The sequence below is a fragment of the Aethalodelphis obliquidens genome, unplaced genomic scaffold, assembly GCF_003676395.1.
Source record: "Aethalodelphis obliquidens isolate GAN/ISIS:26980383/991018 unplaced genomic scaffold, ASM367639v1 scaffold36, whole genome shotgun sequence".
In the NCBI taxonomy this organism is placed as follows: domain Eukaryota; kingdom Metazoa; phylum Chordata; class Mammalia; order Artiodactyla; family Delphinidae; genus Aethalodelphis; species Aethalodelphis obliquidens.
Window position 1 is genome coordinate 15,642,830 of NW_020837980.1, and position 26,194 is coordinate 15,669,023.

Sequence of the window (26,194 nt, forward strand, 5' to 3'; positions counted from 1 at the left end):
AGGCAGGGGTCTTACTATCTCCTCTGTGAAGCATCCCCCTACCCACTGAGTGTCGTCAACCTCTGCAGAATAAATCACTACCCACTCGGGGTTACAACTGTACCTTCTGCATATCTTTATCGTTATATTTTACATATAAATAATAGTACATGTCCTGTGTTACAATTTTTTTTTAAACTTGACTATTCCTCCTAAACAGATAAGTTTCCTTTAAGGACAGAGATACAGTTCTATATTCTTAGGAATTAATACATATAATGTCTGCTACTCAACAGGCAATTAATAAATATGAAAATAATAGATAAATACAACCAATTAAATATATAAAACTAATTAAAATCATAGTATAAAACTACAGAGATACTACCCCAAAGTGTCTGAGTTGAAGAACGGGAAACATGTTGATTAAACGACAACAGAAGCCACAAATTTTACCTGATGCCACTGGGATGTCACAGCCTGCAGCCTTTAGTGCTTTTACTGCATCACATACCCGGGCAGGATAAACACAAACGGCAGCTGTAGTAATGCCTATGAAGAAAGAAATCATAACAGCCTAGTTTATGTGAAGTTCAAGTCACACAATGTGCTTTTAATTATTATTTATACTTCAACATTGGCAGAAATCAAAATGAGAGAAAAAATAATTCCCCTACGACGCTGCAACAAATGAAAAGGTTTTTACTTTCCACATTCCCTTCTGGCTCCTGACAACGTGGATCATTTTCTCATCATCACCGTAACGGAATAAAATATATATATTTTTTAATTTTATTATATTTTTTAATTGAAGTATAGTTGACTTACAACGTTGTGCCCATCTCTGCAGCACAGCAAAGTGACTCAGTTATACACATCTAGACATTCTTTTTTTTAATATTCTTTTCCATTATGGTTTATCACAGGATATTAAATATAGTTCCCTGTGTTATAAAGTAGGACCTTGTTGTTTATCCATCTTATATATAATAGTTTACATCTGTTATTCCCAATCTCCCAATCCTTCCCTCCCCCATCCCCTCCCCCTTGGCAACCACCAGTCTGTGCTCTATGTCTGTGAGTCTGTTTCTGTCTCGTAGATAGGTTCATCTGTGCCATATTTTAGATTCCACATATAAGTGATGTCGCGTAATATTTGTCTTTCTAACTTAGAATGATAATCTCTAGTTGCATCCATGTTGCTGCAAATGGCATTATTTTGTTCTTTTTTATGGCTGAGTAGTGTTCCATTGTATATATGTACCACATCTTCTTTATCCATTCATCTGTCAATGGACATTTTGGTTGTTTCCATGTTTTGGTTATTGTAAATAGTGCTGCTATGAACATAGGGATGCATGAACCTTTTTGAATTATAGTTTTGTCTGGGTATATGCCCAGGAGTGGGACTGCTGGATCATACAGTAATTCTATTTTTAGTTTTCTGAGGAACCTCCACACTGTTTTCCATAGTGGCTGCACCAACTTACATTCCCACCAACAGTGTAGGAGGGTTCCCTTTTCTCCACACTCTCTCTAGCATTTGTTATGTGTAGACTTTTTGAAGAAGGCCATTCTGACCGGTGTGAGGGATAACCTCATTGTAGTTCTGATTTGCATTTCTCTAATAATTAGTGACGGTGTGCATCTTTTCATGTGCCTACTGGCCACCTGTATGTCTTCTTTGGAGAAATGTCTATTAAGGTCTTCTGCCCATTCTTCAATTGGGTTGTTTGTTTTTCTGTTGTTGAGTTATATGAGCTGTTTGTATATCTTGGAGATTAAGCCCTTGTCTGTTGCGTCATTTGCAAATATTTTCTCTCATTCCATAGCTTGTCTTTTTGTTTTTGTTGTTGTTGTTGTTTTTGTTTCTATGGTTTCTTTTGCTGTGCAAAAGCCTGCAAGTTTGATCAGGTCCCATTTGTCTATTTTTGTTTTTATTTCTATTGCCTTGGGAGACTGCCCTAAGAAAACATTGGTACAATTTATGTCAGAAAATATTTTGCCTATGCTCTCTTCTAGTTTTATGGTGCCATGTTCTATGTTTAACTCTTTTTTTAAAAAAAATATGCAACGCTTCACGAATTGGCGTGTCATCCTTGCACAGGGGCCATCCTAACCTCTGTATCGTTCCAATTTTAGTATGTGTGCTGCCAGAGCAAGCGCTGGAATAAAATACTTTTGATACATTGTTCTTGGAGGTTAACATAGTGCCATTTGTAAAAAAATTCCTAAATAGTAAACTTGGTGGCCTTGATCCAATGAAACTGTTTTATTTCATGCAGATAATAAAATCCAGGTTTTTACAGCATTCAAACAGGACAGCAGATGAAGAAAAATGTAAGTGAACCTTACAGGGTAGTACAGGCAGACCCTGGAGATAGTGCGGGTTCAGTTCCAGACCACCGCAATAAATCGAATATCGCAATAAAGTGAGTCACGGGAATTTTTTGGTTTCCTAGTGCATATAAAAGTTACGTTTATACTATACCGTAGTCTATTAACTGTGAAATAGCATTATGTCTAAAACAAGTACATACCTTAATTCAAAAATATTTTATTGCTAAAAAATGCCGAAGAATTACAATGGTAACATCAAACATCACTGATCACAGATCACCATAACAAATACAACAATGATGAAAAAGTCTGAGGGGCTTCCCTGGTGGCACAGTGGTTGGGAGTCCGCCTGCCGATGCAGGGGACACGGGTTCGTGCCCCGGTCCGGGAACATCCCACATGCCGCGGAGCAGCTAGGCCCGTGGGCCATGGCCACTGAGCCTGCGCGTCCGGAGCCTGTGCTCCGCAACGGGAGAGGCCACAACAGTGAGAGGCCCGCGTACCGCAAAAAAAAAAAAAAAAAAAAGAGTCTGAAATACTGCAAGAATTATCAAAATGTGACAGAGACATGAAGTGAGCAAATGCAGTTGGAAAAACAGCGCCGATAAACTTGCTCAACGCAGGGCTGCCACAAACCTTCAATTTGTAAAACACACAGTATCTGCAAAGTGCAATAAAACAAGTTACACCTGTTTAGCAAAACGACATTTACCTAATTCTATTCCCTCTTTTGAGAAAATAATAAAATCTGGATCTGAAGCCCTCATTTTGAGGAATAAGATCTTAAATTGAAAAATCAAATAGCCACTGTAAAACAATAACCTACAACTCATACAAAGCTGTTGCTTTTAAGTGGTATAAATGGTAGGTGTTTTACTGTCAACTCAAAAGAAAAATACTACTTTTCAAAAGCTGTAGGTTTGTTTAGGTCTATAAGTTATCTACAAACTATGTGGGATAAAATACCTGCATTGGGCCAATGCAGCATCTCTAGCTGCATTCATTATAGACAGGCACCTGGGAACCATGAAGGATCCCTTCATGGTTTAGATCTGATTCCTAAAACAAGCCCATTGAGTAACAACACACATTGTCCTGGAAATATCATTTCGCCTTCCAGGTCTCAAGTTTCCTCACTTAGAAACAAGGGCATCGACTCTTAAAATCTCCTCCATTTCTAAAATGTTAAGGTTCTAAACTTACGGCAACTTTAGAAAGTCTTTTCTTTCATGTATACGAAGAGAGTGAGTATAACTTTTTTTCAAAAGATCTAACCTAATATACAAGCTTGCAATATATCCCATTTGTATTTTATTCTCAAAAGCATTTCATTTACTCACAGAAAATACTTTATGTATGAGGTGTGATTATTAAGTAATGAGACTGGCTTTTTCATATGTGGCTAGGGAATCAGAATCAGTATTTGAGAGTCACTAGATAGAAAACTTCCAAAACTGAAGAACTAGAAAGAAAAATAAACTCAATACTTGCAACTTTAATCCATGATGGGAAAGAACTGACCTAAAAATGAGACTCAGATTCTTCCTCTGCTGTTTCTCAGAGAAGAATCTCAATTATTTCTCTATGTACACAATTCTATCATGGATTTTATTGCTACCATCATTTTAACAGCTGAATCTTAAGTCCTCTTAGATTTAGTAACTGTTATTGTAAAAACGGTAAACACCAGACAGACTACACGTTACCTTTATCGTGCATATTTAAAGCTTTTAAGAGATCTTCCCGGATTGGATACTTGGCTTTATAACAGAGTCTTTGAATGTTGGAAGGTGTGTCATCGCCTGAAAGTGTAGTAAGATCTATAAAGGTAACAGCTTTCAGGAGCCAAGCAGCCTGGTTTGAAGAAAAGTTAAAAACAAGGTTTAAAAAAATAATTCATCTCCAACCCAGTTAGTTAGTAAAGAACCATTAGGCACATGTGGGTGCTAAAATCTCTTGTCCATGCTGTTCTAAGGCATATGTTCTGATACATGCTCAAGAGTGACCAACAAGATGAAGGTTACATAGAATAAAATAAAAGGGGAGAAAATAGCTTATAAATGTTTTTTCTCCCATAGGTAACCCAAATTGAAATCCCTAATAGATCAAGTCTCCCCACATGTGACTTTTCCATTTCACTCACAAGGAGCCTCAGAGGGTCACCCGCTAGGGGAGAACTTGGGAACAAGACTTTCTATCGTACATTTTACCTCCAGCCTGGGGTCTGGAATGAGACACTGTAAAAAGAGTCTCCATCGTCTTTGTTTTTTGTGTTTTTTTTCAATTTAATCTAATTATAATTTTTAAACAATATTCATATTTCACAACTCATTCTGATGAATTCCTTTTATCTTTTCAATCAGATTATTTCTAAGGATGAGCAAAATGTGACCTGTCATCCTAAAGGATTCAATCACTTGTGAAATCAACTCTGAATGCCTTTTAGTCCTGAGATGCACAGCACATCTTTCGTTGGTACACACTGAAGAATATGCTGACCACAAGTACTTTATGAAACATCATTTTTCGAATTTTGAAAAATGATTTAGGAAAATTAATTAGTATGGTAAACATGATGGTCAAAGAAGGTCAACTCATACCTCAGGGCCTCAACGGCGGACACACCAGGTTTAGGTGTTACGGTTTTAAAATTAAAATAGAAGCCAACCAAAGAAGGTACGTCTAAGAAACTGAATAAATACATTGACAAAATATGCCATTTAATTCACTCATGAATAAAGATGCCTCAAATTCATTTGTGGCTTTGCCACTCAAGAGTGATAAGATTTTTAACTTGTTTGGATAAATGTGTTATCTTTCTCCAACCCATCATCATCATATATGAATTATGAAAATAAGTCATGGACAGCTGCAATCTTTTAAGTTGAGATGCATCTTGAGCAAAATTCAATCTCGTGGCCTTGAGGGAAGAGACCAGGGCTGTAAACGACAGGGAGAGAATTCTCAAGAAGAACCCTTACTTGCCACTCCTTTTTCACGGGTCTGCGGGCCTGCATTTGTTCTGCATGCCTCAGAACTGCCGGTTGATTCACTTGTATTTTGGAGATCCAGCTAAGGTCTAAAGGCAAAAGAAGAACACTTTAAAAGTTTTATTCAACATATTCACCTGCTTTTACATGGTCCTTGAAAGGACAGATTTATCACTAAGTAGCAAAGCTCTTTTAAGCCTTATATTTCTTTTTTGCTGAACTACAAATAAATAACCTCGTTGAAGGAAGCCCAGCCATGAAAAGGCCTACTTCGTGTAAAATCAAGTACATTTGGAACTAGGAGAACCTGTACTGATTCATTACACATGTATGTCTAACAACGGAGGAAAATGTGCTACTCATGCCACGGGCCTCACTTCGGCCAGCAGAGACTTATTTGTGAGTGTCCAGTCCAGGAGAATGAATGGTTAATAAACACATAGGTGAATTAATATTGGGGGTTAAAGAAATCCTTGCTGATAAAATTAATAACTACTAGATGCTGATAGGATACAGCCCATTCTTTCCTCAAAGGAGAATTTTTCAAAGTGTATTAGAAATTAGTGCACTGGGGCTTCCCTGGTGGCTCAGTGGTTAAGAATCCACCTGCCAAGGCAGGGGACATGGGTTCGAACCCTGGTCCGGGAAGATCCCACATGCCGCGGAGCAACTAAGCCCATGCGCCACAACTACTGAGCCTGCGCTCTAGAGCCCGTGAGCCACAGCTACTGAAGACCGCCTGCCTAGAGCCCGTGCTCCGCAACAAGAGAAGCCACTGCAATGAGAAGCCCGCACATCGCAGCGAAGACCCAATGCAGCCAAAAATAAATAAATAATTTATTTAAAAAAAGAAGAAAAAAAAAACTGCTGTGGGAAAGGTGATTCATTAGGAAACATGTCACAATTACACAATTCTTTATAACGTGATAGAGAAAACTGCTGAATGCATACTGTACTACGTAATAACACATATCATAATAGTAATAAAGTATTTGCATCCACCTCAAAGATAAGACCACCAAGAAAACCAGTTTCTACAAAAGACATTCTCTCACTTTCATTCAATTCTTCTTATCAATATTAACGGTATAGAAATTCCAAATTAGAGTCTGAGTGATTAATAATGATATTCTTGTATCACTGAAGAATGGGAGTTCCCCGGTGGCCTAGTGGTTAGGATTCCCAGCTTTCACTGCCATGGCCCAGGTTCAATCCCTGGTCAAGGAACTGAGATCCCACAAGCTGCGCAGTGTGGCCAAAAAAAAAAAAGAATTTTAAAAATTAAAAATAAATAAATATCACTGAAGAAGGAACAAAGTTTGAGCGCTTTTTTTTCTGGTTAAATTATTCTGTTAGTCAAAATCTTGTAACAAAACAGATTTTTAATGTTTCAATCCATCTGCTCCTTGAAGACACTGTATGTTTTCCAGCTTGTCTGCTGACCCAGCTTCACAGAGGAAATGGGAGTCTACGGTCAGGGACATGAAATCTGCCTCTTTTTCTCCACCCAAAGACTGATTTGGGTCTAGGTAGAGCCCAAGAGAGTCAGACCAGGCAGACATGCTAGACTCATCCCAGTTTATCTAAGACCTGTAACAAGCCCTCTCTACCCAAAGGCTGGAGAGGCTTTTTTAAAAAAAAAAAAAAAACTACTAATAATGGGGCTTCCCTGGTGGCGCAGTGGTTGGGAGTCCGCCTGCCGATGCAGGGGACACGGGTTCGCGCCCCGGTCCGGGAAGATCCCACATGCCGCGGAGCGGCTGCCCCCGTGAGCCATGGCCGCTGAGCCTGCGCGTCCGGAGCCTGTTGCTCCGCAACGGGAGGGGCCACAACAGTGAGAGGCCCGCATACCGCAAAAAAAAAACACAAAAAAAACACTACTAATGATGGTGATTAGGTTCCCGGTAAAGATTGTTTCCCTGCCAACAGTCAAAATTACTGAAGTAAGGAGTGGCGTGAAATACAAGTCTGACCGCCAAGCCACTGCTGACAGTGGCCGAAAGAGGGAAGCCTAGGAGATAGGGCAAGGCTTTGAGGTGTGGTCCTTAATCAGTCACATGACACCTCCTAGAAGCTCCCCTCCCCACCCCCAGGCCCTGCTGCAGGAGGGAGGTCTCAGGCCATCCTCGGACTCCCTCACGTGCCATTTTCTCCCTCTCCACCCCGCCTAACCCTGAGGCACAGCCTTCCTAAACTCCTGGGAGCTCACTGACACATCACATCGTGTTCTGTCTCTGGACCTGTGTGTGCTGTTTGCTCCCTCCGCCTAGAATGCCCTCCGTTATCCTGACAATTCATTTGCCACCTTCTCTGTGAACCTTCCCTGAACTACACAGGTTGAGCTATTCCTTTGCTTCTTTGTGCTTCCATGCTTTCAATACTTACAGTCCATCTTCAGTGCCTTCTGAATGGCACTGATTTGTCCAGATGTTCGTATTCCCAACAGATTTTTAAAACTCCAAGCAAGGTACCTGACACACGGGTGGCATTCAAGAAATAAACTAAGGGTTCCCAAAGACCAGAAATGATCTGGGCGATGTCTTTCCAAACTGCTTCTTCTTATTTTTGTTTTTTCTTTACTGCTTACTTTCTCCCCCCAGCCTGGTTGAGGTATAGTTGACAAATAAAAATAGTAAATATTTAAGGTGTGTGTCCTGATAAATGTACACACTGTGAAATAATCACAGTCCAGCTAATTAACATCATCTATTGCTTCCCACATTTTCTGTGTCCTTTTGTCTTTTTGTTTTATGTGTGCCGAGAACATTTAAGATCTACTCTCTTAGCAAATTTCAAGTACACAACAGAGCACTGTTAACTATAGTCACACTGCTATACAAAAGCTCTCCAGGAACTCATCTGCTATAATGAAACTCTGCACCCCAATTGCTTCTAATTAAAGGCTTTTGGATCTCCACAAGACAAGTTGGGACAGAGACAGGAATGTAATACCTGAGGACATTCCCCTTAAAAACTAATTTTTAGTACAACTCCTCACCAAAGGTTAGAACCCACGAGGCCTGCTCTCACACGTTTCAGACACCACTTGACAGAGAGGTCCCTGCAAACCATCTCTGGGAGAATGTAACAGGATTACTTCTCCCACAGCATCACAGCTAAAAATACCTTTAGTGGTCACAACATCATCCAGCCCCATAGTTAATCCAGCCACAGAATTTGCCTCTGTGATCTCCCATGGTAATGAATTATATAAGTGACTATCCCATTTTATTAGCACTTAATTTGCTACTCCTTAATTTCATCAAATAACCCTTGTTCTCCTATTATGGGGTCTGGGGAAAAGAAAGGACTGACTGGCCTTTGTTATGTCCTTCACCATTTTTAATATTTTATTCGAGTACCCTTTAGCGTCTTTTTTTCCAGGAGAAGTGATTCTAAGGCACACAATCTCATCAGGATCATAGAAGCTTCTCTTACGGGGCCAGGAGGGGTTTCGAGTACATGGGCCTTTGGGGAGAACAGACATGAAGCCACAATTGGAAGGTGATGATACTCCTTCCCGAAAACTCTCCCGAGAAGAAAACCCCAGTGTTCCTCTTAGTGTGCCATTTTGGCGGCTTTCAGGCCCTCCTTTCAGTTATAAATTTGTTCTCAAATACTCCTCTCACAATTTTTTATTATTCTTATTTTTCCTATTTAAGTCTCAGTGGGGACAGAGATCATTTTCCCTGCAAATGCACTTCATAGCCTTTCCATCACTTCCATTTGTCTGCAGGGACATACCTGTACTTCTGTACAATATTCCTAAAACGTGTAACACCAATGACAACGCCACGAAAGGAGGTTTATGTTGTATTTTGATTTCACCTTTGTTCTCAAAGGAGAAAAATCAATTGCGATAATTCATGAGAGACTTGCCCAAATTTGGAAAAGAAAAACTAAACTTCCTGTGTTTTTACTTCTCATTCTTTCCGGGTTTTTACATTTAATTGTACCACCCAAATTTCTGCCTTAGTGTTGTCTCCAGCCATTTCTTCATATGCACTTGTGCAGTACATTTTTTTAATTAATTTCTATTGGAGTATGGTTGCTTTACAAAGTTGTGTTAGCCTCCACTGCACCACACAATGAATCAGCCATACACATACAGATATGCCCTCCCTTTTGGACTTCCCTCCCGTTTAGGTTACCACAGTGCATGAGGTACAGTTCTCTGTGCTATACAGTACGTTCCCATCAGTTGTCTATTTTATACATAGTATCAATAATGTATATGTGTCAATCCCAGTCTCCCAATTTCTCCCACGCCACCCCTTTCTTGTGCAGTACATTTTTAATCCCAGAGTCTATTACTGAGAACCCCTTCCTACTGTAGGCACCCAGATGTCTATTATTTCTGTGTTGTTTATTTTCAATTCTAATTTGTAACTTCCCAGGAATCAGTTACAAGTGCCTAGCACAGAAATAGGTGCTCAGTAAACCCCTTGCATCACAGGAAATTTATCTTTTACCTCAGAGACTGAAACTGGTGAAGTATCAACTTCATCATGTCTAATCTTTCAAACTTAGCCCTGGTTATCTTTGTTAAAAAAAAAAAGGAGCCCTGAAGGTCAATATATGCCCGATCCAGCCAAGCTAAGAAGATATTCAATTTACATAAGTGAGGAGACTCAGCCTTGCCCAGATCCTAAGCCATAAAGATACAAGACAGAGACTGTACTGGGAGCCTCATCCTTTCCAGCAGGTGGGGTCTGGAATAAGTCTTCTTCCCAAGGTCTAGGCTAGCATCCAGTAAACCCTGGGTGAGCCCTCCAGGCATCCATGTCCCCACTGGGCATTAGCCAACCCTTCTAACATTCTACTGTGTAAGCGCAGTCCTTAGAATCCAGACGGACAGTCCAGAAACTAAAACAGCAGCAACCTAGCAGCATATATGGCCACAGCCCACAAAGCCCTGCTACTATGATATCTCCCCACAGCAACTCTGCTCCTAAATCTCTAAGTCCCGACCCACATACATTCACCAGCCAGACCATTCTTCAGGTTACCAACCCAAGCCCAGGTGAGTGATGAGTTTACTACACCCTCTGAAATACTTCCGTTAGACTGCTGGCACCAAGTTGAAGGCCAACTTGATCTGCCGATTGGCTCCCTCTGCACCAGTCTTGTCTATCCTCTGCTTACACTCCTCTTCCATCAGGCGGTCTTGCATCCCCAGCTACATGGGTTATACCACTCTTTCAGAATACATCATCACACCTGAAGATAGTTCGGGTTCACGTGACAAGGCGTGTGCATTCCTGCACCTGGCTTTGCACAGCAGCGCCACATCAGGATTTTAAAGCTTCCTCACTTTCTTTTTATCCTTCATCCCTCCTTGAGACATCAGCCATTTCTCAACTATTGCTGCTCTTTGGTAATCAGCTGCCTCCTTCGGTCAATCATACTCCTCGATTTATTAGCTATTGTCAGCAGGTGACTCTGGACACTGAAAGGAGAACCCAACCGTTTATTGTGGCACCTAAAATACTGTTTGGTCCAGTCCTCAGTTGGCTATTTCAGCTCCACTTGTTCCCAGGATGCCCACAATCACTTGGTTATCAGCCTCAAAAGCTTAGCAGCAGTTGGTGGCTGCAGTTACGCAGCTGGACGAGCATAAATCCTTGGCGGAACGAAGTGCCCACGTGCAAGTCCTACAGCCTCTCCACTTAGCGTTTCCTCAGTACAGGCACTGTGCTAAACGGCGTGGGGAACGCAATGGCAGTAAATAGGTTGTTCCTCTCCTGAAAACGCTTGGGGAGGAAAGGAAGTGAATAATACAAAATGTAAGCCCACACATGAGAGCAAAAAGCAATGCTTTCAACCAGCGGTTCCCAACTGATCCCACAGGTTCCATCAGTTAGGAATCTTTCAGTTGAAAAATGATGAAAACTGACTTTGCTGACTGAAACAAAAAAGGAAAAAGGAAGGATATTAAGAACTCAGATAATGGAGGAGAGAAGAACAAGCTCAGAAAACAGACAGGAACCAGAGATAATAACAGAGCCAAAAGCTGGAAGAATAATGCCAGCGTTTAAGAGCAACAGTCTGGACAAGATGCCACCAGCGGCTGCTGCCGGACACCACTGCCATCTTTAACTCACTCGAGGCCCCAAGTCCCTATAAACACATCCGGTACTTGACCCATGCGTGACTGCGGGGCCCGGTAGGAGAGGAAAGATCTACTCCTTCCTCTGTAGTAGACCCAACCGAGCCTACATACTAGGAGATCTCCCAACAATAAGAGGATGTGAGTTGGTTGTTGAAGAGCAGAAAAGGATTAATGTCTATGACAATGATCAATAAGTTCGGGACATGCTAGATGGGAAAACTTCTCTTGGAGATGCAGAAGGTACAGTAGCTTATTAAACTCTACGAGAAAGCCCACATTTAAGAAACCTCTGGAATTTTCTTTAATCCAGCACTTCTCAAACTTGACCGCTAAATGTTTTTTCCCTATAACATACTTACCACACTGGCTGGACAATAAGGCAAGTTCAGATGAAGGGTAGGTTAGAGTAGGCTCATCCAGTTGGCCAGAAAAAAACCCTTCATGGATAAGCAGAGATTTGAAATTGGCCCTGAAGTATGGCCCTCAACCTGGAGGCATTTTTGGTTGTCACAGCTTCGGGTGGGAAACTGCCACTTGCATCTAGTGAGCAGAGGCCAGAAGTGCTGGTAAACTTCCTACAATGCACAGGACTGATGGTACCACCTTCCACAATAAAGAATTATCTGAGCCCAAGTGTCAATAATGCCAAGGTTGAGAAACCCTGCCCGAGTGATGGGCAGGCTTCACGAAAAATATAGAGGAAGTACAAGAGGTTTGTGGGTAACAGGGATACCAGGAACAAATGCAGGTTGGCTCTATTTGATTGACAGTGGCTTACCTGTAAAGCTCCTTAAGTACCAGGCTAAGGAGTCTAGATCTGTGCTAGCCCATCAGTAGCCACTGGCCACATGCAACTCTTCGAGAACATGAAATGTGGATCATCAAAATTGAGATGTGCTTTACGTACGAAATACACAGCAGATTTCAAAGATTTAGTACAAAAAAGGCATGTAAAGTATCATTTTAGCTATGTTTTGATACTGACTACATACTGAATTGAAATAATATGTGGGACACATTTGGTTAAATAAAGTGTTATTAAAATTATGTTCACCTGTTTCTACTTTTTACAACATGCATACTAGAAGATTTTTGATTACTTTGTGTTGCACATTATATTTCTATTAGACAGCACTGCTCTAGACTTTATCCTAAAACTGATCAGAGCTACTGAAAATTTCCAAACTGGGCTGTAACAGAATTAAGGAAGTATTTACTAAAAATTAATCAGCATACAGTATATGTCCCATAGAAATGCTTACACGAGTATGCAAATGCAAATATGAAAAGGTATTTATGGTAGTATTGTTGCAAATGACACCAAGATCTATGATCAGCTCAATGAAACACAGCAAATCCATAATACAGAATATGATCGAGCCATTAAAAAGAATGAGGTAGATCAGTAAGTACTGTCACGGAAAACGGATTATGATTCATTACTAAGTGAAAATAAGTAACCTGCACAGCAGTGATTTTTTAAATTAAAAATGTTTAAAAAAAACCCAAAAGTACAAAACATATATCTGTTGGTATACGTGCAAAAAAATAACAGAATGTATACCAAATTGACAAAAGTGTTTCTCTTCAGAGGTAGAATTACATTAAGATTTCTACTTTCATTTACATAATACTTTAAACTTTTTACAAAGAGCATGCATTACCTTATCGAGCAGTAAAAACAAAATATACTTAACTCTTTGGAATTAAGAGGCACTGCCAGGTAGCAGTGTGCAGGACAGGTGGAAAGGGAGGGAGACAAGAGTAGGTAGACCAGTAAGACGGCTGCTGCTGTAGCCCAGGCATCAGCATGTGCAACGTTTCCCTGGGGCATTTCACCCCACCAAACCTTTCACGACCAATCCTTGGCCACAGAGATCTTCCACAAGGCCAGCCTGACACAACGGCACAGTGCCAGGCAGAAATGATAATACCAGATGCCACTGTTACTGCTCCCATAGAAAAGATCACCAAAACCTTAGCACCATGGGCCACCAGACAGAAGCTGATTATTACATGAATCCTATATGATACCAACATCACACCTGGGCAAGACGGGCCCACACTCTAGAGAGCCTGCTCTGCTCTGGCCCTCCCATAGCAGTGCCCTTCCCCGTAGGTAAGGAGTCTGTGGAGCTGAGAGTACAGACTTTCCCCAAGATCACATTCCCCTTCTGGTCCAGGCTCAAGGTGCACAGGACCCCAGCATTTCCAACTAAATGGCTCTAGGCCTACTTACAGAGTCTACGGGGGTCTCCATCCCAAAGTCAACAGCTTATACGTAAGATAAGAGACAGACAAGGGACTTTCTTCATGGGAAGCTTGCTAAATGCAATTCTGGCTATGAATTACATTTACTCATTCATTCAACTAACATCAAAGGAGTACCCACGATGGCGCCAGCGCTGATGCAGGCTCTGCGGATTCAGCAGCGGATGAACAAACAAACCCTTACTCTCACAGAGCTTTTTCTAATGAGAAGAGACAGATAAACATATACATACATATTGGTCCTCACTAGGGGAACCACATCATCCTAGTTCACCCAGGACATGCCCAGTGTACACCCCCTGTCCCATCTGGTTTAGCATTTGTCCCGTATATTTTGTTTTTTAACAAACCTTAAAACAAACCAGCATGGGTTTGGTAGACTCCAGCTTCTACCACCATCACCAGTAAAAGTGTGTGAGAGACGAGAGCAGTGAAGAGATCTCAGTTGGACATGTGGGTCACTCTGTAGAGGCCAAAACTTCACTCTTTTCCCCACCCTTCTTCCAGCCATTACAAAACTAACACTACCAGCATTTTGGACATACGTTGATGAGGACAGGTACTTGCAATACAGGCGGCGCCCTCCAGTCTTGGGTGGTGGTGGGAGAAATACGCATGATGTTGTGCCTCTGAACATACCAGCTGCTTGGGCCCTGGCCTGAGCCCAAGCCTGCAAGAGACATAGACGCACCATGCCAGCAGTCAGCAGGGCATGAGAAGTAAGAGAACCTGTAGGTTAGGTGACCACGGCCTATGTGTAGGGGACCTCTAGATTCCCGAAGGACAGCAAACTGAAAGCATTGCTTTTATCATTTTTATATTCTGTAAGCCTGAAAGTACCTATTTGGGGTTAGGCTTTTTTATTTTGGAAAAAAAAAATCTATCAGCAACAATGAACTCAGAAAAGTATGTTTAGGGAATTCCCTGGCAGTCCAGTGGCTAGGACTCCACGTTTTCACTGCCGAGTGCCCGAGTTCAATCCCTGGTCAGGGAACTAAGATCCCTCAAGCGTGGTGCAGCCAGAAAAAAAAATGTTTAATGAAAAATTAACTTCTGAATTTCCATTTCTTGGAAAAGTATGATCTATAATTTACACAAAATGTTTTTGAACATTTATCATAGGCCAGCATATCTCTACAAGACCCGAATCTGCTAAACAACACTCACATTTACTTAAAAAATTAGCAGTTAAGAAGCCTGTGCTTAAAGATGGCAATTTAACAGAAGCCTCAGAAGATACAGTTACATAAAACTCTGAAGCATGACTTTTCATTGAGATAAAATGAGTACTCGAAATAGTGCCTGTTTTCACAACCAAAATTCTACTGCATGTACAAGAAGAAAAGCAGTAGTTATTAATTTGCTGGCTCCAGAAGCAGAAGAATTTCACAAACAACGAAACAACATAAGTTTTATATAAGTCATGGGTGCTTTAAAGAGAAAAATGAGTTAAATTAATTCAAATATTGGCTCATTTTTAAAAACCTAACATTAAATCAAAGACAAAGATTTCAGAAATCTATGTGTTGAAGGTAAAACACCTGACATTATTGTGACCGCCAATGTAAATTCAGTTAAAGAGGTTAGCACTGAACAAATAATTATTTGATTTTGCAGAGATGACACAGATGTAAATTTTGTTGGAGTATAGCATCACAATAAAAACAATGTTCTTATTAAGAAACCCAGGGAGCAGAAATACACTTGAATCTGGTTGTGACAGACACCTAACTTATAATTTCATCCAAATAAGCTTCCATAGTCTAGTCTAACAATCAAAACACAAGCTATAGCTGTCAAATTTTAAATATTTTATATATACACAGAATAAGTGAACTACCTGATCTTTGTGAGGAAGCTGATGTTTAATTAAAAATAAATACTTCTTCCTGGCAGTGTGCACTATCTCTTTGCTGGTTATCATCAGTTGATTATTAGGAACATTTGACTGTTTGAAGAGGAAGAACCATTTTGTCAATCAGCCTAAGCTGACATACTCAAGTCTTGAACTATTTTATAAATGAGACCTTTAAATGTTGGCTTTACTTTTTTTTTCAATATCAGTTGAAAAATATTTTTTTAAAAAAACTTATTAAATAAATAAAACACCCAAAGCCTCCAGCTTTTGAAACTTAGTGAACTACAACTATTGTTGACAACTGTTTGTAAATATTGCAAACAGGAAGACACTGAAATTTATCCCTCTACAAATGAGAGGACTTGGACAAATTAAATGAGATTTCAACTAGCGTACAGGTTGAATTTTAAAATTCTAAAATTGTACTTTGGAATATCTCGACTTAGCTGTTTTGCTTACCATCTATCCCTATGTAACAAACCACCACAAAATGTCATGCCGAAAAACAGCAAGCCTTTTATTATTTATCCGGATTCTGTTGGTTGACTGGGGCTCAGCTGGGCAGTTCTACTGCTCTCACTTGAGATCTCGTGTGGCAGCCACCAGATGATGATGAGTCTGAAACATGCGAGATGGCTGCACTCACATGTCCGGTGCCTCAGAGGAGCGGCAGGAGACTGGGCTCTGCCGGGACACCTCCATGTCGGTCCGAACGTCCCCCTCTCCACGTGCCATTTCCAACAGGGCAGCTGAACTTCTCACAGAGCAGCTGAGGGCTCCCCAATCATACAGCAGCTATTATCACTTCTGTCACCTTCTGTGGTTACAGTGAGTCTCGGGTGAGCCTGAGTCAATGCAGCAGAGGACGACACAAAGACATCAATCCCAGAGACCTGGTCCATCTTTGAAGACTGGCTACTCTAAGCTCCTATTTTAAACTGCATACGTTTACTTTCTGTACTGGAAAGAACTTAAGGGTTCTACACCTAATTCCAATGTGGGGAGAAGGGGTTTCCTACACTACCATAATGCTCCAGACACCAGCTGGATGTCTTACAATTCAACTCACTTCTGACACTATCTACCCAGAGATATTATCATCAGATTCCCCAGGTTAAGGGCTCAGTCCCACAAGACTGCCCAACCCCCTACCTCCCCCCACCCCACTTTAGACCTAGATGCAAGTCCAGGTTACCACCTGTGTTTCTGACCTACCAATGGAGGTTCCAACAACCCCCTCCATGGATTCGATTAATTTGCTAGACCAGTTCACAGGAATACTAGATTATCAGTTTATTATAAAAGGATATAACTGAAACAACTACATGAAAGAGATGCAAAGGGAAAGGCGGGGGAAAGGGCAAAGAGCTTCCAAGTCCTCTCTAAGAGAATGACTCCCTGAATCACCACATGTTCACCAAGCCATAAGTTCTCCAAACCCTAACCCTTTTGGGGTTTTATGGAGGCTTCATTACACAGGCATGATTGATTACATCACTAGCCATGATATGCGATCGAACTCAACCTCCAGCCCCTCTCCCTAACCCACAGGTCAGTTAAGGGGCAGCAGAGAAAGTTCCAACAACCTCATCAGTGGCTGGTTCTCTAGGCAACCAGGCCCCACGCTTAGGTGAGGCCCAAAAACCACATCGTTGCCATAACCAGACACCTTTATAGCTCACATCATAGGAAATGTGAAGGGTTTAGGAGCTCTGTGCCGAGGAAGGATGAACACTAAATATATATTTCTTACTATAAATCACAATGTCACAGAAACAAAACTGAGAGGGCCTGTGACGTTACAGTATATAAACTTAACAAAACCTTCAAAAGAATAATAAACTGAGACATCTTATTTGACAAGTTTTGTCTTATAAAAATATATATTATTTTGCCTCAGAATGGAGCGAAGTACATTAATGGTGAAACTACTTGTGCTGAAATATTTACACATTTCAATACAAAAACCCATGAGAATTGAGAATACCCACCATTTACAGAATGTGTTCTAAGTTTACCAAGTACCTTCAGCATTTGTAAATATTTTGTCAATTAAAAATATTATGTTCCACAAAGAAAAATCAATTGAAGGTGTCAAGGCTTTCAAAGTTAAGAAATATAAAATGAAAGTCTGAAAAAACTGCTGAACATTTTAATACTTTAAGAAACTGAAAAAACTATTCTTCAAAAAACTACCAATGGCATATCAGAGATGATACAGCTAAGAAACTAATTAAAGCTGAGTAATAATTCAACTTATGTTATTTTATAATGCTGAAAAATTAATAGGAATACATTTTTTATTTTGATGCACGTGAATATATTTTCCTTTAGGATGAATTTTTTACAAGTTTTTGAATAGTTATTTTCTCTTGAATAGAAGGCCCACCAAAAAATAAAAACAATTTGTTAATCAATAAATATTTTTCAATTATACCATTTTAAGTATTCATAGTGCCCCTTTTCACGATCAAAAGTATTTAGTTTGAATGCTAGGTCACCCCTATCAAAATCCAACTCAGGCCTTGTTTTGTGCCTCATGATATGATATAAAATGAAATAAACAGCACCACTTATGCAGTACTCTTATCAGAACTGTTAATCTGAATCTAATCAAGTTTTAGATATGTGATGGTTAATTTTATGTGTCAACTTGACTGGGCTGCAAGGTGCCCGGATATGTGGTTAAACATTATTTCTGGGCGTGTCTTGTGAGGGTGTTTATGGATGGGGTCAACACTTGAAGACTGAGTAATGCATACTGCCCTCCCCAAGGTGGGTGGGCCTCATCCAATCTATTGAAGACCTGAATAGAATAAAAGGCTGAGTAATAAAGAATTCTCTTTCTCTACCTGACTGTCTCTGAGTTGAGACATCAGTATTCTCCTAGCTCTGGACTTGGACTTGAACTGGAACTACACCATAAGCTCTCCTGGGTCTCCAGCTTGCCAACTGCAGGTACTGGACCTCTCAGCCTCTAAAAATCACATGAGCCAATCCTTATATTCAATCAATCAATCTCTCTCTCTCTCCCTCTCTCCCTCTCTCTCTCTCTCTCTCTCTCTCTCTCTCTCTCTCTATATATATATATATATGTATATATATATATATATATGTATGTATATAACTATCTATCTATCGATCTATATATCTATCCATTTATCTACTATTGGTTCTTTTTTTCTAGAGAAGCCAGACTAACACAAGATACAACTTCCAAATTAAAGAAAATACAGAAGATAGAGAAATAAGTTAAACCACATCATGAGGAAATAATCAGATACATCTAGAAGTTGGGGCAATCTACAGGTCAGGTAACCTGGTATCATCGAGCTCATGGCAGTTAAAAAAAAAAAGGGGGTGTTCCAGATTAAGGGAGACAAATACAACAATTGAATATAATGCATGGTCCTTCTTTGGATCCTGGCTTGAACAAACCAGCTATAAAATACCCTATGGGGACAACCAAGGAAATTTAAATGTGTACTTGGTATTACAGGATATCAAGGAATTATTTTAAATTTGGTTATTGTCTGGACTTCCCTGGTGGTGCAGTGATTAAGAATCCGCCTGCCAATGCAGGGGACACAGGTTCGATCCCTTGTCTGGGAAGATCCCACATGCCACAGAGCAACTAAACCCGTGCGCCACAACCACCGAGCTTGCACTCTAGAGCCCGCGAGCCACAACTACTGAAGCCCACGTGCCTAGAGCCCGCACTCCACAACAAGAGAAGCCACCGCAGTGAGAAGCCCGGGCACCGCAACGAAGGGTAGCCACCGCTCGCCTCAACTAGAGAAAGCCCGCATGCAGCAACGAAAACCCAACGTAGCCAAAAATAAATAAATAATAAGTAAATTTTTAAAAAATCTTGTTATTGTCACAATGGTATTATGGTATTGCAAGAAAATACCTTTATTTCTTAAAGATGCAAAAACTATAAGTGAAATGTCACGATGTCTGTACTTTTAATTTAAAATGTTTCAGAAAAAAACTGCCAAAGTACACAGCAAATTATTAGCAGCTCTTAAGTCTAGGTGATTGGTATATATGGGTGTTCTTTATATTAGACCTTCTACTTTTTGGAATGTTTGAAATCTTAAAAAGAAAAACTATATACAAAAACAAGCTAAATAAATAACACAATGAATAAGGGAAACCAATATAGTCAGCCTCCAAAATCACCCTCTGTGATTCTTATCTCCTGATATTCACGCTCCTTCCACAATGAATAGGACTGACCTGTGTGACCAATAAGATACTGTAGAAATATCAGTCTGTGACTTCCAACAATTGGTAATAAAACGCATTGAGGCTTTTGCCTTACTATCTAGGATCTAGGAGAAGTCAGAGGCCATGTCATGAGGACACTCGAGCAGCCCTAGGGAGAGGTCCACGTGGCCAAGAACTGAGGGCTCTCACCAGTTGCCAACACTAACTGCAAACACTGGAGGGAGACGCTTTGGAAGTGGAACCCCAGGTCCAGTCAAACCTGCAGGTGACTGCAGCCTGGGCTGATAACTCGACTGCAACCTCATGAGAGACCCCACGCCAGAACCACACAGCTAAACCACTCCCAAATTTCTGACCCACAGAAACTGTGTGACATGATAAATGTTTATTGTTGTTTTAGGTCATTAAGTTTTGTAGTAATTTACTTCATAGCAATAAATAACATACACAAACCAATATGAAAAGCTTGTAATAGCAAACTGCTTCACAAGTACAAAATGGCAGACTAAGAACTATTATTTTCCTTCTCAAACTTTAAAATGTAAATATTTGACATTCCACTAATACAAATGTGTAAATCAAATTACACTGAAACTCACTTATATAGGTATGTAAAAACTAAACAATACATTTATGATTAGAACACTTTACTGTATATATTATGCCCTGCTAGCTCTGCATGTTTGTGCCCTCCCTCTACCCTGATTCATATGTTGAAACCTAATTCCCAAAGTAATTGTATTTGGAGGTTGGGGCCCCTAGGAGGTGAACAGGTCATGAGGATGGAGCCCTCATGAATGGGATTACTGCCCTTATAAAAAAGGCCCCAGGGCTTCCCTGGTGGCGCAGTGGTTGAAAGTCCGCCTGCCGATGCAGGGGACACGGGTTCGTGCCCCGGTCCAGGAACATCCCACATGCCGCGGAGCGGCTGGGCCCGTGAGCCATGGCCGCTAAGCCTGCACGTCCAGAGCCTGTGCTCCGCAACGGGAGAGGCCACAACAGTGAGAGGCCCGCGTACCGGGGAAAAAAAAAAGAAAATAAAAACACTTTGATAAAAAAGTCCCCAGAGAGATCCCCTGCCCCTTTCCCTTGTCAGGTTACAGTGAAATCACAGCCACCAACAAGGAAGCTGGTCCTCATCAAACATCGAATCTGCCGGCACCTTGACCTTGGACTTCCCAGCCTCCAGAACTGTGAGAAATAAATTCCTGTTTCTTATAAGCTGCACATTCTATGATATTTCTGCTATAGCAGCCTGAATAGACTAAGACATACCTCAATTAAATGTTTTTAAAAATTACAGTGAAACTCTATAGGTTAAAATAGCATAGCAATGCGTGCCCCTGTTTTTAAATCCACCTCAATTTATTTACAAAGCTAACATATTTTTCACTTTTCAAAACACCTTTAGCTTGATGCCCATCAGTTGTTCTTCTAAGCTCTCCTGCAAAGAGTTCTGTTAGCACTGAAAACATTATTTGCCATTATAAAACTGGTGTCAACCAATGACCAACCTCCCTGGGGAAAAAACAGCCGCTATTTCCCTTGTACTCTTTCCTGCTATTGTTTAAACATGTTAAAATCTATGAAAAAAGCAGTACTTTTTACTCTGTTGGCATTTTTCTTAAACTCTTAGGGGAAGCATTATCAAAAGGTTTTTCAGAAACTACGTATTTCTCCAGGTTTCCAGTAAGAAGCATTTCATTAACTAGTTCAAAGAACTGCTAACCTGCCAGGTTGGGACTGTATAGTTTTCCTCAGCAGTCCACTTATCAAAGCTGTTTGAGAAATGTCCTCCTGGCGGTTAAAATATCCAAGAGTTCCCACCCATTTCATTTCTAATTTACTAGAGTTCCAAGTGAGTTTACCGTAAAACTTTTAACAGCACGGTGGTAACACGACTGAACCCACAGGCCATCTACTGAGGCCTTGTACTAGGCTGCCACGTTAGGAGCTTCAGAGGAGCACGAGGGGCACCAGCTCTGGATACACAGCACTGCCCTGGAAGAAAGGGATTCCAGATTCTGGTTCTGTGATATGGGCATTATTGGATTTGGAGTTGGAAAACCACGGACAACTGTTTATGGAGCACTGACTGTGCTGGGCACTTTCACAATGTTTTTATAGTACAGCTGGTGTGATGATATAGGTCTTCGCTGATTAACTTCCCCACCAGGTTAGAAAGCCATCATTGCCAAGGAGGAAAGAACCAGCCAGCTTGGTGTGACAGTCATCATTCAATGGATCTGGGCAGGAGTGGTAAACAGAGGACATGACGGTACAGAAAAGGGCAGGACACTGGGTTCTGGCTCCAACTCCGTCACTACACTCCATCACTATGAGAAGGCTAGGCCGGCCAAGGAAGCTTTCAACAGTCCTAATTGCCCTGATAGATGAGCAGAAATTAACTGCAAGTCAAGGAGAGGGAAGATATTTCAAATGGGTATAATATGAATAAAGACCAATATAGGAATGGTGATGGTCTGTTCACAGAACAATAACAATGACCAAAAGTTGTGTCTGGAAATAAAGATATGGTGGCATAGATAAGGTGGTAGCAGGTCACAGAGAATCTTGACATTTAGACAGAGGACCCCACATGTGAAATACTGGAGAACCCCTGTTAATTGATTTGATCAGTTGGTATGTAAGATAGAATGGAAAGGGGGGAAAACTACGGCCCAGTTGCTGCCAATTCTGTATAACGAACATTTACTTCTTTCAAAACCTGGGAGGAAAAAAATAAGTTAGTTTAAAACAGTTGAAAGAAATAGTCAAAAGGAAAAAAAAAAACAGGGCCAAATGGGTAGGCTCTTTTGCCTTTGATATCAAATTACAATGTCAAATACAGAGGTAAATAAAATGGGGATATTAGAACACATATGCATTCTCTAAAGCAGACTGAGAAAACCTGAAAACAGATCATCGGGAAAATAAACAGGAATCTGAATTCAAGTCAGCTATAAACTGATTTAGTAAGTCCTATCACACCAGGTGCCAAAATTAGTTAGATAACTTGCACCCAAGAGATGTGAAAATAAGAGTAGAAATGAGGACCTTAAGCCTTCTTCTGCCTTTTTAATGAGTAAACAAGGGGCACGGTGCTATGGAAGTTTAAGAGAAAGTGAGCGTTTGCTGGGGGGGGAACTAAAAAAAAAGTCATGTTGGAAGAACTGCACCAACAGCTATGAAGAGGTAGAGATGGAGGTGGCGGGTAGCTGAGGAGGCAAAGAGCAGCATTGGAAGCAAGACCCTAAGGCGGAAGAACTCAAATTTAGTTCAGGAAAAATCCAACTTTTTTTTCTTTTCTGAAGCATCAAGTACATATCAGATAGAAACAGAAACAAAGCCTGAAAGATGAAGATTGGTAGATTGAGACAATTATATCTAACTCAACAGAAAACCGGGAGACATTTCAAAGTTTTAAACCTGGGAAGTGTCATTATAATCTGCCCTAGGATTCTAAAGGCAAATTCAAAAGTTCTTGCAAACCATTAGTTTGCCATCTGAATACTTAGGTACAAGTAACAGCTAATCTAAATTTCAGCATCTACTTAAAACTACTCTGATTGGTCATATTACCACTACAAAAAACAAACAAACCTCAAGTGACATCTAGAAGACAAAGTCAACAAGCAACTTAAGACAAATTAACAAGAAAACTTATGACTAATGTAAACATTCAACTCTTCACAAAGTCCAACTTCTCACACCCAATGTGGTAAGTTTAAATCCTGACTCCTAAGCAAGAACTTCATTTAGAACCTCACTGCCTTTATTTACATATCTGAAGAAGACATGGTATTAATTAGTTAATATTACTAACCACCAAAAGAGGGATTCCCTTCAATCTACAAATCACCTTTGGTATTACATCCCTGGTGCCACTTTTCTGATTATATAGACGGTTGTAACAAACTGACAACTTACTTGCTCCCCTTTCCCAAGTAATACTGATATATCTACTCAAATTTATAAGCCTTCTGCCTAGAATACTATTCCCTCATTCTCACCTGGCAAGCTCCTTTCTCATCCTTCAGATATCAGTTTAATCATTCTCTATGAAGCCTTCCCTGACACCCCATGTACATTAGGTGTCCCTAATCACGTGCTCTCTCAACACCCTGTACTACTTCTGCCGTCAAGATTATCATAGAGAAAACAGAAGGAACAGTGAAAGTTGAAATCCAGAGCTACCACCAGCTCCCTTCCCTTCCTCTACCCTCAGAACACTAGTAGTGTAGCTTCTGTTCCCCCAGGCAGAAGACTGGAGGATTCAACTCCGCAGAAACGGACCAGGCCAAGAAGAAAGACCCAAAGTTAATGAACAGCTGGGAGTCTTTCAATGAAATGCCCCAGCAGGATCATCCTATAGTTGAGAAACCCCACTCATGCCCAAAAAGCATCTAATGCGCTTTTTACTGATAAAAAAATTGGAGGAATTTTCCAAGGACAACACTCATTTCTCACATCAGTTATAAGTAGTGGGGTGGGGAGGCCCCCAAGACCACCCTCGGGTTTGATAATTTACTAAAAGGGCTTCTGGAACTCACTGAAAGCTAAAAAGCTGTCAATAGTATACTCACAGTTACGGTTTATCACAGCATAAGAATATGGATTAAAATCAGCCAAGGAAGAGACATACGAGGCAGAGTCCAGCAGAGTTCCAAACACAGAGATTCCAGCTGTCCCCTCTCAGTGGAATAACGAACAGCTTTAACTCCTCTCGGCGGCAATGCACGGTAATATGCAGAGTACTGCCAACAAAGGAAGCTCACCTGGGCCTCGGCATCCAGAGTTCTTATGAGGGTTTGGTCATAAAGACATGGTTACCGTGCCCCTGATACCCACGACCCAAGGCATTCACCATGAACCACACTGTTAGGTCATCTGGTGTGGCCCCAAACCACTCCTATCAGGCAGGACATTTCAAGGACTTAGAGATTACCTCCCAAAGCCAAAGGCAAAAACTAGAACTCTCTTTAGATAAGACTAAATTCTCTATAGTAATTCTCTAAGTTCCATCCCGTTACAGGCAGACCTCAGAGATCCTGCAGGTGCAGTTCCAGACCACTGCAATAAAGTGAATATCGCGATAAAGTCATACAATTTTTTGGTTTCCCAGTGTATATAAAAGTTATGCTTATACTGTACTGTAATCTATTAAGCGTGCAATAGCATTATTTCTAAAAAAAAGTACATGTCTTAATTAAAAAATAATTATTGCTAAAAAATGCTAACCATCATCTGAGCCTTTGGTGAATCGTAATCTTTTTTGCTGGTGAAGGGTCCTGCATGAAGCTGATGGCTGCTGACTGATCAGGGTCCTGGTTGCTGAAGGTTGCAGTGGCTGTGGGAATTTCTTAAAATAAGACCACAATGAAGTCTGCCGCATCAGTTGACTCTTCCTTTCACCAACGATTTCCCTGTAGCATGCAATGCTGTGACAGCATTTTACCCACAAAAGAACTTCTTTCAAAATTGGACTCAATCTTCTTAAACCCTGCCATGCCTTTATCAACTAAGCTTATGTAATATTCTAATTCTTCTGTTGTCATTTCAAGATTCTTCACAGTATATTCACCAGGAGTAGATTCCATCTCAAGAAACCACTGTCTTCGCTCATCCATAAGAAGCAACTCCTCATTCGTTCAAGTATTATCATGAGATTGCAGCAATTCAGTCACATCTTCAGGCTCCACTTCTAATTCTAGTTATCTTGCTATTTCCACCACATCTGCAGTTACTTCGCCCCCGTGAAGTCTTAGACCCCTCAAAGTCATCCATGGGGGTTGGAATCATCTTCTTCCAAACTCCTGTTTATGTTGATATTTTGACCTCTTCCCATGAATCATGAATGTTCTTAGTGACACCTAGAATGGTGAATACTTTCCAGAAGGTTTTCAATTTACTTTGCCCAGATCCATCATAGGAATCACATGGCAGCCTTACAAAATGTGTTTCTTGAATAATAAGAATTGAAAATCAAAATTACTCCTTAATCCATGTGCTGCAGGATGGATGTTGTTGTCAGCAGGCATGAAAACAACATTAATCTCATTGTACGCCTCCATCAGAGCTCTTGGGTGACCAGGTGCATTGTCAATGAGCAGTAATATTTTGAAAGGAATATTTTCTTCTTCTGAGCGGTAGGTCTCACTGTGGATTTAAAATAGTCAGTAAACCGTATTATAAACAGATATGCTGTCATCCAGGCTTTGCAGTTTCATTTATAGAGCACAGGCACGGTAGATTTTGCATAATTCTCAGGATTTCAGAATGGTAAATGAGCACTGGCTTCAAACTAAAGTCACCAGCTGCATTAGCTCCTAACAAGAGAGTTAATTAGCCTGCCCTTTGAAGCTCTGAAGCCAGGCACTGACTTTTCCTCTCTAGTTATGGAAGTCCTAC

At 40.6% G+C, this 26,194-nt stretch overlaps 1 protein-coding gene and 1 non-coding gene across 3 annotated transcripts in view; both read right to left on the reverse strand.

Annotated features, from left to right (window-relative positions):
* DERA (deoxyribose-phosphate aldolase) overlaps window positions 1–26,194 on the reverse strand; it is a 112,340-nt gene that overhangs the window by 65,638 nt on the left and 20,508 nt on the right. For both annotated transcript variants that reach the window (XM_027129508.1, XM_027129509.1), the window contains exons 2-4: window positions 5,301–5,398; window positions 4,026–4,173; window positions 436–531 (exon numbers count right to left, since the gene is read on the reverse strand). In XM_027129508.1, the coding sequence (XP_026985309.1) occupies window positions 436–531; window positions 4,026–4,173; window positions 5,301–5,398 (342 nt within the window). The remainder of the gene's footprint in view (window positions 1–435; window positions 532–4,025; window positions 4,174–5,300; window positions 5,399–26,194) is intronic.
* Window positions 2,042–2,145, reverse strand: LOC113632447 (U6 spliceosomal RNA). The gene has a single exon (XR_003437816.1). It is a non-coding gene; the product is annotated as a U6 spliceosomal RNA (small nuclear RNA).